Raw genomic sequence first — 14,998 nt, forward strand, 5'->3', positions numbered from 1 at the left:
TGTCAGGTAAACATCACAGCTCGGTACAAGAGGCCAGACCATGAACACTCAGTTCAGATGTGCAGGTACAGCAGTGACACAAGCACCCTGCTGCTGCAGCCATGCCTGTAGTTTCTTACTGTGAGTTGTAGTTTTCTCTTTACACACAAAGTGACCACATTTAAATCATGTCTAACATCATGAAGGTTTTACTCTGTCATGGCGACTGCTGCAGTGGGTGACGGTGTGTCAAAAAGACAGTAAGGTGAACGTTACCTGTAACAGGAGAGGCGGTGGTCTAGTGGCAGAAACTTGGAGTATAGGCAGAGAAGGTCTCTGGTTTGTCTCTGGTTCGGCTCCACGGAGAGACAACAAAAAGACGAACCTGGATTGATCTGTCCAAAAATCCAAGAGAATTCTCCCTGCCCTGTTTAGTGCCCCTGAGCAAGGCACCTTACTCCCCCAATATCTGCTCCCTGGGCGCTGTACATGGCTGCTCACTGCTCTGTGTGTCCTGCACCAGTTGGGTTAAATCAAGAGGAAACATTTACCTACCATTGCATGAGTGTGTTGTGCATGTCTGTGCATGTGTTTGGTATAAATAAACATGTCTTAATCTTAATCTTAAATGTAACAATAAACTGAAACTCAAACAGTGCCAGAATTTGTGACAACACTAGAGAACCTAAATCAATGCTGCCATCTAGCGGTCAAACACTATTTTCATGTTTTTGTGTCCAAAGGAGTAAAATAATCATCTGGTAAACATCTGTAAGAGTGTTAATTTACTATTAGAACCAGATCTATTTATGCTCTGTCAGGAACACACAAACACATATTCATTGTATGAATGTACAATGATCAAAGAACAATATTCACTGTCTATAGGTTGAGCAATCAAACAGTTTATTTGTTCACAGATAATAATGCATATTTAGTTTTATTAACATTGTCTTGCGTAAAGGTGATTGCATTACCTTAATATATATATACATATATATATATATATGTATAAATGATTCTTCAAATACAAATTTTCAGTGAGATTAAAACTTAGCAATAGCAGCAACATGTTATATATAAATATTCACAATAGTAATTAAACCCAGTATAAAGTCACAGCAACCTGTGTTTTCTCTATAGACTGTAAAGATGGACCTTTACAGTCTACTGGATGATTCTATTATTATTTCATATTCTTTGTTTACTTGCGTGTCAAGCCAGATGGTGGATATCTTTATTTTTCCTGTTTTGAAGTTTCATCTACACCAGACACAACCAACTGTGGAACTTAGTAGAAGTGGTGCATCGCAGTCTCCCAGCAGTGGTATTTCATACCAGGGTTCAAAGTAAACACTCATCTATTAGAACTGACATGCACTGATATCACAATCATGTTCTGTCTGCTGTGAGTGGGTGTGTATTTGCTCTAAGTCCGAAAATATTATGCATATTTAACCATGTATAAACTCTTTACATGAAGCAGAATAGTCAGATCATACATATCCTGCATAAATGAGTGGAAAACACTAATTTATAGATTGTTTATATAGAAACAAACTGTAGAAACAGTATTATGTGTTTGCCTCAGGCTTCCCCAGCCTCACATAACATTTCACTATGAATGTGCATGTTGAGCGTGTCCACGTTTCCTGTGTCGTCGTGCTTTACATGTCGCCTGAAGCCCTCGGCAGGAAGAAGATGGCCTTCTGACCTTGGTGTGTGTCCGGTCCCGCTTTGGGTCGGCCGTTTTTCTTCAGCGCGACATACCAGTTGTACTTCTGAGAGCAATACGTGTTGTAGTGGTTTTCTTCATACTTCTCCAGGAAGTAACACTCGTCGTTCACTGCTTGCTGAGACAAGAGAATTATATGGGATTAGTTTGGAGGCACAGCAACAGGAGAGTATAGAGAAGTGAACACTGAGAAGTGCTGGATAGAAATATGAAATTTACATTAGAACATTGAGACAATATTGACTTCATTATTTGAATGCAAAAATGTGACCCTAATAAAAATTGATTAATTGGATATTTTTTCAGCATTTAATATGTGACCAGAATTATAATTTTAAACTTCAACCATATGGAACATTTTCTGTCATACAGTTGAACAACAAGTGACTGTTGAAATCTGGTAATTCAGATATAAACCAGTATTAACAAGATATAAACAAAGATATAGAAACAAAAAGCCACATTTCAGATGTGCAGCAATAAAAAAAAACATAAAATCATTCAGTTTCTCAGATTTTGCCGGCTGAACAAATCAAAACAATAACATTATTCTGCTTAGATTTCCCAACAGATAAATCTTCTTTCTAGCCAATTCTGCCATGATACCTTTTAAACATTTGTTTTATGGTGCTGGAACTTTCCAGGGTTTTGCAAAAAACTTTCAAATCTACATGAAGTTTACATGAGTTTAAACCTTTACCAACAAACTAGAAAAGATTGCATGACTAAATGAAAATAGCTTTGGATTAAAAGGCTTCTGAAACTTTAAGCCACAAAGAGAAATAGGGTCTCATGTCATTAATGCCATGTTTGACACTAGTCTTGGTCTTTCCATCTGAAAATGAGGTTTCAAACCACAAAATGTAAGAACTCACAGATCCATAGAGGTGTCCGTTTTGGTTCATAGCCAGGTACCTTTCTGTCACCTCCCCCTTGATGACCACCACTCCCACACTCACAGCCTTCAGCCTGAGGATGTCTGCAACACAAACGTACCACACTGCTCAATATTTAATGACACACAACAATATAAATACATTGTAATCACTTTTATCCTGAGATAGATATTTCAGGTCCTGTGCACACACAGTGAGCAGCCTACTCGAGATTAAAATCACTGAGCTGCTTTACCAGAACCACTGGGCTCTAATGCCTTGCTCAAGAGTATAAACGGTTCTTTTAAAGTGATTTCCTGATTCATGAGGCTTCACTTTCTTCCATTGTTGCTACCTTCATACCTCTTCTGTTCATATTCTCATTATTTTAACGACCATGAAGACCTTAAACCATCAAGTTTTAAAAGTCAAAATAATTAACAGTAGTATGAAACAGCATGTGGACTTAATCCGTTAGATTTTAAACACTTGGTTGCATATCCTGAACTAAAACAAATCAAAAAGTGGACTTCTTCCTCACCATAGGTGTCATTTTCCTGCCTCCCACCACTCACGGTGCCGTCAGGTGAAATCCTCAGGTGATAGCCTCCGTTCTGGCAGTAGAGCCTGGTCAGGGTGCGGGGCTCCTGCCTGGACCGATCCAGAGACGTGGATCTGAAGGACAGCACAGTGACGTCTCCCTCAGTCATCCTTCACAGGGTCTGAGGCCTGGACGAAGCCGAGCGATGTCCCGGTGCCTGCGAGGAAAGAGATCCACGGTGTTCGTGTTACCTGGACTGTGTTTGGGACTCAAGAGAAAAACAGGAAGTGGAGGATAACACTGCCTATATGAGGAGATAACTACAGGAAATTATTCCCTCCCCTGCCTCTCTCATTCCCCTCTAACCCTCTTTCTATCCCTCTGTTTTTATCTCTCGGCCTTTTAAAGCATTCTCGTTTTTTCTAAACGAAGTGATCGGATATGGACAGAGGCCGGGCAGAGCCGACACATGCCCAAACATGTTCCCTCACAGAACATCACTTTGATTCTTTCTTTGTGAAAACAATTCCCAGATGACTTTTTCACCTTTAACCGGTGTGAGGTCAGACAACAGAACAAACAAATGGTTTAACTCCCTCACGGAAATGTTGCAAGACCTGCAGCAGCCTGACAACTAAACTAACAGGTTAACTAATGACATTTTAATCCACCAGTGAAACAAAAGAGCCATTTTCCTGATCGTGTTTGAAGTAAAAACCACTTTGTGTTAACACCCCGCGTTCAGTTGGCTTCAGCCCTGCATTTTTCCAACAGCAGCCGCGTGAAATCCAGCCAGCTCCATCTTCCTTACCCCCAAACTGAATTCTTCCTCATTGAGCCTTTTCCAAAAACAAACAAGCCCACTTTAAAGCCACAGAATCAGTGTAATCTCTCGCCTGTATCCTGCAGGGTGGAGATCCCAGAGCAACAGTAGCTGTCATCCAATCGAGAAGGGAGCCGAGAAGGACACAGTCAGCGGTGGTGGTAATGTAAAAATCGGCTCTATTTTATCATTAGAAGCTGGAGGTAGAGTGGAGCTGCTGCAGCCAAGCTGGCCCACATCTGGAATGTCTTGGAGAGGTACGAGAAATAGAGGCAGCGAGAGGGAGAGCTGAAAACAGAGCGGTGCAAAGCCACAGGAGGAATGTGAGGCCTTCCCACTCACAGCCGGTTCTCCTGGGATGGGGTCCTGGAGATGGTTGTCCTGTTAGGGGACACGAGAGCCACGCGGGTCCACAGGGACCTTTGGACAGATGTGGGGGTGAGAGTGACGTCAAATGTTCGAGCGGTGGGTCAGTCAGGGTGCAGAAGCGTGGGGGGAGAGGCTGAACCTGTTTGCTGTTATTCTAGGGAACAGCTGGAAGTGATGTTGACTTACCAAAAGCATGGCTACCTTTCACCCTTTAACATGCCTTGACATACAGAAACTCACAGAAAAAGCCAGATCAACTAAAGATTGGTTAATATGAGATGAGACGAGACAAGATAGAGGATAAAATGAGACAAAACGAGATAGACGAAAGAGGATTTAAAATAAGAAATGGACGAAATGAATGAATGATGATAAATGGGGTGAGACAGACGATAAACAAAAACATGATAGATGACAAATGAGACGGGACAGACAATAGCCGATGAGAAGAGATGAGATGAAACGAGACGGGAGGAGATGAGACAAAATAGATGAAAGGCAAAACAATGAGACCAGATTGGCGATAAACGATACACAATAGACAATAAGATGAGACAAGAGGAGATAAAATAGACGGATGATAAAATAAAATGAGATAAAATGAGAGTAGATGAGAAAGGATAGACGACAGGCGTTCAAATGAGATGAGATATACAACAGAATATTGTATATCTCATCGTCCCACCTTATCATCTATTGAATGTATGATAACGTGGGACGAATCAAGACGAACAAAAGTAAGTAAAACTAATAAATGAGTCTCCTTGCAATAAAAACCCAACGAAAATATGTTAAAAGAATATTTACATTGTAACAAGACTTCACAATTGTACTAATAGAAAAAGCAGCATTAGACAGTTCAATGAAAATTAAATTACTCAACATTAAGTAAGATTGTTATCAACTTGCTTTCCTGTCATATTTTACCATCTGTCGGTAAATCAGCCAAAGTGATAAACCCCTTTACTAGATCCTCACACAAACAACACGTACCTGTGGGAAAGTCGAGGAACAGTGGATCAGAGGAGCCAGCATCTCCTCCTCTACACGTCCTAGTGACTGAGGTTTGGGTGAAACCAGCCTATGAGGCCTTTAGAGCGACACACGCTCTTCCTCTTGTTGCTACTAGAGAAGTGTCTGGACTCCAGGGAGTTGAGTGTGTACTCCTATATCTGCTCTCCACCCCCCCCCCCCCCCCCCCCCACCTCACCATCCTTCCAACAACGTCAGAGGAGCCATTTTAACGGGCCAACGTCAGGACCATAATTACCGAGCTGGAATTGAGAGAGAGCGGGAGCCGGAGTGACGCTCGTGTCCACGCCATGGCAGCCTGTCTGACTGAGCACTGACACATTCTGACACCGGTGTCCTCCTGGAGACACCGGCGAGCAACGCAACACAAACATTTGTCACAGACACAACAAGAACGACTTTGGTTCCCAGAAGGAATCTTACATAACGTCCACGCTGCTGAAACCCAAGCCAGGTCTCGGAGGTAGAGTGAGGTCACATCGTTGGAATTGCTTCACGTTCCTGCAAATGTAAAAACACCCTAATAAATAAACATTTGACAACAAATAATCGTTGAAAAAGTAAATTTCCTCAGAGCATTAATGCAGGTAGGACTCATGAAGTTAGGGGAAGGTGGCATAGTCAGTTTTCTGGGTTTAAAACATTGACAGGTTTTCAGTTAAGTGTCTCTCTGCCCCTCAGATTCCTGCTTTGTAACCGGGGCCCTGCCAGGAGTGAGCAAACAGCAGCAGTGACCCTGGTCTCCATCTGTAAACATGTACTGCCCTGGGTTTTAAACTACAGGGATGTCATCTATATCTCAGTGTGTTTCAGAGTGAATGAACTGGGTTGAAAAAAAGTCTCATTTAAATATGTATTGGGACATTTCTGAATGTGGTGGAAATGGTTTCTAAGAACACAGCGAGCCCGGAGTCTATTTTTTGGACACTCCCGCTGTCTGTGTCACACTCGCATGACAGTACACAGCAGCAGTGTGTCAGGCCGGCTGGATTGTTCCGAGTGGCTGCCTCGTGTCCAGCTCCTCTCCAGGCTTTGTCCTCTAAAGGACATCTGGATTTTAAAGTCCTGCAGCGCGCTCTAAGTTTTACGATCACGAGACTGTGATGTAGAAACGGAAAAAGAAGAGTGAGAGCTCGGCCAGAGAATGGAGACACTGACCTACTTTTCTCTCACCTGCACTGCACTGGTGTAGAAAGTGCTGCTCTACCTCAGTTTACCAGAAGATGGTAGAATAGATCAACTATCTGAAAACCTGTGCAAGTGCCTCTGTGGTGTCACCTCATAAATTCTCACTTTCAAATGTGAAAGTGACAAATGTCTGGCCTCTCAAAATATGAAAATGTGTTTGTGAGACACCCACTAACCAGGTGATGAAACACATTTAGAATATCATTTGTTGATGATGTTTAAACCTTGATTTGTAAAGAATTGTTTCTACAAAGCTCATTTAATATTTCCTTATAAAAAACGGCAATGCCAACAGTGTCCTATTTTCACATCCATGTGTGGTGATACAAAATGGTTCTTAGGGTAAAGTGTTTGAATTCATATGACTAATCAATTATCAATGTTCAGCCTCCTTTTAGCTCATAAGTCCTGAGGGAAAATACGTCTCTTTTCAAAATGACATGTTCAAAAGAAAGTCATCAAGGCTTGAGTTTTATGTTTAAATGACTGGTAAATCGTATTGATATAAATACTCTGTGGACTAAACACATGGGCCACCTCTGCTGTGAATATAATGGTGGGGACCATGGTTGTAAATATGTAGAGTGGTGGACACGTTTCAGATGAACTTCATGTTCATCTGAATTATGTCGTCCAACTTTGCGTCTTCCTACTTTCTAAGTACTGTCCTCAGTAAACTCTGATGTTTCCCATCACTACTTGGGCTAAATCCATCGTCCTCAAACACGATCATATCGTCACAAAGCTTTATTTGCCAAGTACATTTGGACACAAGAAATCTGACTCCAGAGTCCAGTGCCTCTCAGTGTACAGGAATGACCACCCCCCCTACAATGGTTGTATTCATTGCCATGAAAGGATATTGTGCTCAGAAATTAGTGTCAACCAGACAGTGGGCGACCAGTGTCCTGATTTTATCACCGCTGACCGATTCTGCTCCAGTGCTTTGTGAAGAGAGATGGCCTCTGACTCTCCATGCTGGAAAAACTGGCTGAGAATAAGACACTGTAAGGCCGGGGGCTTCCGAGGACATGACATACATCATCTACAATACATGAGCGCGTACAGGAAGGGGTGTGTGTGATGGCTAAACCTGCATTTGAGGCCTTTTGGAGAAAAGACCAGATGTATGCTTTCTGTACCTACATGTCATGTGTTCTTAAGGTTTAAGCATTTCATTTAACCTGACATAATGTGATGTTTTACTATTGTTAAAGACCAGTTATAAATCGGTTGTAAATCGGTTAATTCAGTTTTCTCCGCTATCAGCTTCTTAGACTACTTACACCACCAACACCAGCATACTGTGACTTCCTGTAGGTCTTTGTGCACCATATGTGGCAGAAGGAGAAATGAACAAAATGTGGTCAGGCAAAGGAAGTCACATGTCCGACCCGAGCTGTTTTCACATCATAACCACAAATGCAAACTGTGCCCATGTGTCTCTCACATGCATGCAGAGCTTAAAAAAGGGTGGAGGTGTCAACTTCTCAATGGCAAGAAGCAGAGACCATAGAATTACTAAGAGTCAATACTGTAGAGTCAATTCAACACAGGCCTACTCAATCTAAACATGTTGTAATCATTTTTTATCACCAGGCCATCAGGCTTTTAAACTTCAAATTCATATCCAACCATCCTCTGCACATCTGTCTACCTGCCTGCGTCCAGTGTTTTGCTCACTCACATCTGGATAATGTGCAAAGACCTATATATATATATGTGTCAATACAGTTTACACCCTTGAACTTTGGTTTTACCCATGCATTCTTGAATGTTTAGTTTTGTATATGACTTTTTTTACACTGAGCTCTTGTGTAATTGTAATTATTGCTGGAATTGCACTGCCGATATGACCTGTACTTATCGACCAACACTTTCCATGATGTCACTGTTGACCCTGTGTTAACTACATATGACCAATAAAACTTGAACTTTAGTACAGTCATTTTTTTCAGTGGCCCAGTGAGATGTGACAGGGAAACCAACGCACCAAAAATGGAATACCATTATAAATTGTATAATGTACAGTTTCATATTTTTTTTCTAAAGTGTCACTGTTGCATGAATCTCAAGAAAACTCAAAAAGGACATTTATTTAAAAAAAAAAAATGCTTTGCACATCCTACCAACAGAGGGCGTCAGAGAGTATTAATCTTAATCCAAGTCAGATCCAGCTCTGCAGAATTTCCCTGCTCTGTCAGAAATGACGTCAGCGTCTTCTCCCACCAATCACGCCTGCTGCATGCAAAGATCGTCTGTGTTCATTAAGATGCAACTCCACACATAGACACACACGCAAACACTCACACACGCACCCACCCACTCACTCACACACACACATTAACGCGCACACGCACTCTCTCACACACACACACACTCCCACCCTTTAAATCATTAAGATGACATTTAATGAAATAAGAGTCTTAATCTCTGCCTGACTGACACAATGCCTGAAGTCTAACTTTCCCTCTTGTTCCACATCAGCATCACATGCACACAAATGTATGAGCTGATTATACAAACTACATGTAGTAATATATATGGGTAGCTGTTGTGTTTAAGAAGCTGAATCTGTATCTCTATACATGTGCTTCATAACTTAGCAGCTAAACCCTTAAAAATGATCTGCAGTCTGCAGTCACAGGTTTGTTCACAACAGCTTCAAGGATAGTGAGAGCTGCAAAGGATGGATTGACCGATGGCAACACACCACTTAAATACATGTCATCCCTGTTGTACTGATATACATCAGTGTGACAGAAGCCTTCTTTGAGGAAAAAGGTACTTGACATGTACTGAAACTTTTTTGTTCGATCAATGTACCATCCACTGATGCTGCGTTAAAAAATACAGCTTCCACTACTGTTGATATACAGAACAGCCATCTTGATTTCGAGGTCAGGGGTGGTGAGGTTCCTCTGAGTTGAGATTCTGTTTTGAGGGGACGTTCAAGTTTAAACATCCGACATCAAACATCAAGGGTCGGTAATTCCTAGCTCTGAGGTTTAATGGAACATAGAGGAGGTGGGACTTGTGAGCTGTACTGCAGCGAGTCACTAGGTGGCGATCAAGAGGCTTTGGCTTCACTTTAGAAGAGCTGTCATGTCGTCCATCTTCATATTAAGTAGCCAATGAATGAGTTGAACCCAAACTCTTTTCTCGCCACGAGTGAGACGTCTTCGCTTTCTTCCTCCATCTGTGCTGTGGAGCGGCTCAGCTCCCACCCGCCCCCCCGGAGGGTTCAGCTCTCCGGTGCGGCCACCTGATTGGCTGAGAGAGCCGTCCGTCAGCGGCTTATCCGCGTCGGGGTAGGCTGGTTACGTCGTGCGGCGGCGCCAAGCTGAGCGGGGCTTGTGGTGGGGGGCGGCAGTGCGTTTAAAAACCCGCCCAGGGGAGACACCGCGTTTACGAGCCCGGAGTTCTGTGTGTGTTTTCCGCGGACTACCTCCCTCCCTCCCTCCCTCCTCGGCCCCGGTTCACTCCGTCCGGTGCGGGATGAGCTGATCGTGAGGAACGCGGCAGCACCGGTTCACCTGAAGCAAGTGGACCCTTCTCCGGTTTTTAACCCCTGACAAACATGCGCGGACTTTCTTTCATCTCATTTGATTGGAAGCCGTGTGGAGACCGTGTCTCTGGAGGACTTTAAAAACACAGGAGAGCTGCTTTTTCTCTCGCTGGGTTGTTTACATGCTGTGATAGGATTTCCCATCATTTTCAGCAGCAGCAGCAGCAGCAGCAGCAGCAGCTCAGGGTTTCTTCCTCTTCCTCTTCCTCCTCCTCCACCTCCTCCTCTTGTTCCTCTGCCTCTTCCTCGGATCCTCCAGGTCGAGCGGAGGCCGGTGCTGGTGCAGCTGGTGCCCGGGCTGAGAAGATGGGTCTACCTGCCCTGGAGTTCAGTGACTGCTACCTGGACAGTCCCCAGTTCCGGGAGAGACTCAAGTCTCACGAGCTGGAGCTGGACAAGACCAACAAGTTCATCAAGGAGCTGATCAAAGATGGAAAAGCTCTCATCCAGGCGCTGAAGTGTAAGTCTCCTCTCAGTCCCCTCCTGAGGACACTTAGCAGCGTGGACATTGACCTTGTGAGGACCGTTATATCCTGTCTGAGGTCCTGGTTCAGGTTTGGCACGAATCGGTTCTGGTAAAGCTTGGAGACGCTGTTTTGATTGGGCTGTTTGCAATGAATGGAAGTCAAGGAGATATCCCAGGGAGGATAGCTGCTGATAAAGGGTGTGACTGCCAGAGGGTCCATGCTGCTCAGTGGCCTGTAAACGACTTGGTTCAAACCAATAGGAATGGAAACCTGCAGAGGTGTTAAGTTTACAAGAGGGGACCATGGCTGCATCTCTATTAGGGGGCAGCATTCTTCAGAGGCTGCATTTGTGTCACAGCTGTGGAACTGTGTCCTTCTCCCCCCCCCCCCCCCCCAAGGAAGTGAATCCTTCCCAGGTCCACCTATCCCATGATACATTGCGTGACAAGTGACAAGCTGTTTTTCAAAGAGGTGACGGTGGCAGCAAGCAGGGCGAAAACGTTGGGAGAGAATTTATGTTTAAAGGTTCAGCGTGTGGGATTTAGTGACATCTAGGGGTGAAGTCGCGTATTGCAGCTGAATCTCCTTCACCTCCCCCTCCCCCTTCCAAACAGGAGAGAGAACCTGTGGTAGCCGTCAGTTGTCCTAAAAACTCAAAAGGTGTTTGGTTTGTCCAGTTTGGGCCTCGGTAGAGAGGACCCGCTCCTGATGTAAATAGAAAGTATTCAAATATAAAAAGCCTATACTAGAGGAGAGAAAACATCTTGTACAGTTTACATGGAAAACACTTCATCAGGATTATATTTCTTATTCAATTTCTGCCAATAGATCCATTTCACCAACGATCTTACACACTGGCCCTGTAAATGTAAGTGCTCAAACCAACAGCTCACATTACCCAGGTTAAAAAAACTTTGTTTCAGTGTTTTCAAACAACCAAATTACTCTCTGTCCATAGCTCTGTTGCTAGGCGACGGCAGGAAGGCCCCGACAAAATGCAAAAGAGTTGATAAAATATATTTTTTGCTTTTTTTAAATCCTGCTTTGAAGGCAACATAGACAAGTTCCCACCAGACTTACTCGGAAAACAAGTAAATTAGATGATCCAAAACAGTGGCCATTGGACCTGGTATGAGATTGTCTTAAATAAAGGTGTTGATTTTTGATATCAGCTACGTGTTTAAGTGTCAAATCTCTCTCTTGATTTTGTTCAACAAATGAGCAGAGATAGAATTTCTGCAATTAATAGTTTAAAACATTGTCTTTTGACCTTTCGGCAACACAACTTGCAGGTGTTTAAACTCTAGTTGTGTGTGTGTGTGTGTACGTGCAGCACTGTACATAAACAAACACTGACACTGCTGATAGTGTTGTGTTATGGTAGCTAATGTGTTATTTACACAGCTCGAATCCGGATAGGAACAAACCATGGAAAGTCCAGAGCAAACCAGTGTGCTAGTTCACCTGAACGTTCCACCCTGGTGTTATTGTCTGTGTTCTTTTTTAAAACAAACTATCAAGCTCCGTCCTCTCTGTCACCACAAAGCTCTGTCAGCTGACGTCCAGCGATACAGATGACTCTACTCTTGTTTATTGGTTGGATCCAGAAGTCACGAGTGAGCGTTTCACCGAGGTCAGGTGGAATCACTTGCTTGTTTTGTTTCCAACGAAAAGCAAATTTCCCCCTGTTAATCTTTATTGGCCCATAATCACAGCGTTGTATTGATCAATCAGTTACAGCAGGTTTTTGAAAGTACAACGGCATCTTTAAGTTCTCCATTCCACTGCACCATAAACCTTGTCATCCTGCGTCTTTCGAACAACACCTTGTCCTCCTCAGCTTTTCTGTGTCTGAGGCCCTGGCGCTGTCCTGGGACGCCCCCGGTAGTTTAGGTGGTCACTAATTGCAGCTGGAGGTGGTCGCTCAAAGTCGTCTCATAGCTGCCACACGTGTGCACGTAATGACTACCTACATGAAAGTGAAAGATTTACAGTCATAGTGCGCCATGACACTTCAGAACTGACACATTATACAACTTACCAAAGCCTGCTATACAGTATGAGCTGCTCGCAGATGTGCACTGAAGACCAGACATTTCCCCCTGATATAATGTGGAGGGGCTGTGTGTGAGGACGCAAATTTCCAAGTCAGTTGCTTCGGACAATTTCCTTAACTTATCGTGTCAGCCACTAAGTACAGTGGGAACATGGAAGAATGTAAATAAATCTCAAATGTATGAAAAAGAGCAACCATATCTAAATGAATTGTTATAAATGAAATGGAAAAAGTAAATATGTGTATCTTTTGTAAGCAGACAACTTCTGAAGTCGGTTTTGTTGAAAAGCCTCATTGTACCTAAACTGACAATCAGGGACACTCCTTTCTTCTTTTTTTTTTATTTTCCTCATATTTTTGGTGAGAAATCTTTGTCACACTTTTTCTATGTGGACAACTATTGCAAACTTGCAGGCGTGTCATCCTGTGTGTGCGTGTCAACAATTAAAAACCTAGACACATTTAGACCCACACACACACATACAGACACTGTTTCAGCATAGACATTGAAAACCACATAATTCCTTGAATATGCAGACCTGAGACATGCACAAAGATTGGTGGCAAGTTCATAGGCATGCATTTTTACAGACAGACGTGTGCGTGTGTGTATGAGCCAGATGTGACCTCAGGGCAGATCTGGCTTGTTATTACGGAGCCTGTAGAAATGGTTGGTTCTCTGCTCCACCTCTAACATGACACAGCTCAATCAGCCAAACTAACCCTAATTACTAGCTGAGCAGTCGCTGTAGCTGTGAGGGAAGTTCGTATGACAATGAGACGTGACGTTACCATGTCTTCAGCTGGAAGCCTGCAGCTATTTGCAGTACAGTGTGTTCATTCCAGTCTCTTGAGTGTGACCTCTTACTTTACTTACTTCTCAATTTGTAATGTTGCACAGATGTACTGAGGTAATGTGTAATGATGCCATCCAGGACTGTTTAGATGATCTTTTGACATAATTCAATGCAACACTTTGATTAGACTATGCAGGTATGGATTGCGTATAGGTTTTTATTATATAACTTTTATTGTGTTATTTTTACTAGTATTATTAACAGAACTTTTTGGACATGAAAATGGTGACATTTAAAACAGTGGATATCATTTAACACCTGTTTCAAGCACAGTACCAAAATACTAGTTTAAAATTCTAATCAAAAAGACTAGTTGTAATCTGACAGTACATCTACAATCCTCTGTTTTTTGTTATAAAACTAGACTGGCACCTGGTGGAGTGGGAACAGTTTTTATAAATTCCTTTCGCTCTTTGGCCCCGTTCATGAACCAGATCCCCGCCAAAATGTAATGAATACTTTCTTGGCCCGTATCCGAGCTTTCCACCAGGTTTCATGGGAATCTCCGAAGTAGTTTTTGATGAATACCGGTGATAAACCAACAAACAAACTGGCATAAGGTGGGGGGGGTAACAACGATAGAACCAGTTCATCCCATGCATATTTAAATAGTTTGAAGTCCCAGGACTCAGCTGTTATTAACTAGCTTTTCACGATGAGGTAATCGTTCGCTGCCCTGACATCGCTGCTTTCTGGAGTTAGAAATGTTTTAAGTCTGAGTCATCGCTTTGCCATGAAGTTTTAATAATGACATGGTCATGCACATGTGTAACAGCAAAAACATGACATCACTCTGTCATGGAGATCATTTTACTCCACCAGTAAACTGTAGTTTCAGGGCCTGGGAGCATGAAACCTGCAGCTGGTTCGTTATGTGTAAATAGTGGATATCATGTGATATCATACATTCCTTTAACATGTTTTTGATGTGACCTCTGTGTGCCCTGTGTTTGTAGTGGACTGTGTGCAAACTGAGTGTGTGTGTGTGTATTGTGACGTTGAATGGGCTGTGGAGATCAGGCCTGTGGATGGAGCCTTGACATGTCAGGAAGAGAGATAGAAAAACACACAGAGAACGACAAAGCAAAGAAAGGGACACGAGAAAATAGAGACGATAAAGCAAATGGAGGATGACATGGGAATAAATGCGTTATCTAAATTGTCAAAATCAAAATTCAAAGCCAAGGAACCACCAGAACATTAAGCTGAAAAGCTTGGGTACAAAATTTGCTTAAAACTTGATTCAAACAATTTTAAACTCACAAGAGGGTCCACAGCATCTTCAGGAGATGTTATTATATATTATTATGTAGGGAGGTAATGGTAATAAAACTATGCACTTTACAGTCATGTGGCTTGTAGCCCACTGGAAATACTGTTGGTTTATTGATAGCTAAGGCATAAAGAGGAAGAGGAAGTCTGTGTCTGGTTTAGTTTGGACCAAAATGGCTTGATGCTAAAATTGAATCTACTATTTTAGCCTCATATAAGTGTCATGATGGACATGC

The 14,998-nt window shown here is 42.7% G+C and overlaps 2 protein-coding genes across 4 annotated transcripts in view; one reads left to right on the forward strand and one right to left on the reverse strand.

Annotated features, from left to right (window-relative positions):
• Positions 1 to 868: 868 nt before the first annotated feature.
• Positions 869 to 5,447, reverse strand: LOC133970023 (putative fibroblast growth factor 1). Of its 3 annotated transcripts, none has more exons than XM_062406814.1 (4): positions 5,316 to 5,447; positions 3,131 to 3,347; positions 2,590 to 2,693; positions 869 to 1,832 (listed from the first exon to the last, which is right to left on the reverse strand). In XM_062406814.1, exons 2-4 carry the CDS (start codon positions 3,297 to 3,299, stop codon positions 1,647 to 1,649), a joined length of 459 nt encoding a protein of 152 aa, XP_062262798.1. In that variant the 5' UTR covers positions 3,300 to 3,347; positions 5,316 to 5,447; the 3' UTR covers positions 869 to 1,646. The 3 variants fall into 3 exon arrangements, with proteins under 3 accessions (XP_062262798.1, XP_062262796.1, XP_062262797.1); XM_062406812.1 differs by lacking the exon at positions 5,316 to 5,447 and adding an exon at positions 4,027 to 4,369; XM_062406813.1 differs by lacking the exon at positions 5,316 to 5,447 and having other exon boundaries at positions 3,131 to 4,001.
• Positions 5,448 to 9,921: 4,474 nt separating this feature from the next.
• The window catches only part of LOC133969410 (rho GTPase-activating protein 26-like), a 73,599-nt gene continuing 68,522 nt past the window's right edge, over positions 9,922 to 14,998 (forward strand). Inside the window, exon 1 of the mRNA XM_062405873.1 lies at positions 9,922 to 10,570. Within this exon, the coding sequence (XP_062261857.1) occupies positions 10,417 to 10,570 (154 nt within the window). The 5' untranslated portion in view covers positions 9,922 to 10,416. The remainder of the gene's footprint in view (positions 10,571 to 14,998) is intronic.

The sequence above is a fragment of the Platichthys flesus genome, chromosome 15 (assembly GCF_949316205.1).
Source record: "Platichthys flesus chromosome 15, fPlaFle2.1, whole genome shotgun sequence".
NCBI lineage: Eukaryota > Metazoa > Chordata > Actinopteri > Pleuronectiformes > Pleuronectidae > Platichthys > Platichthys flesus.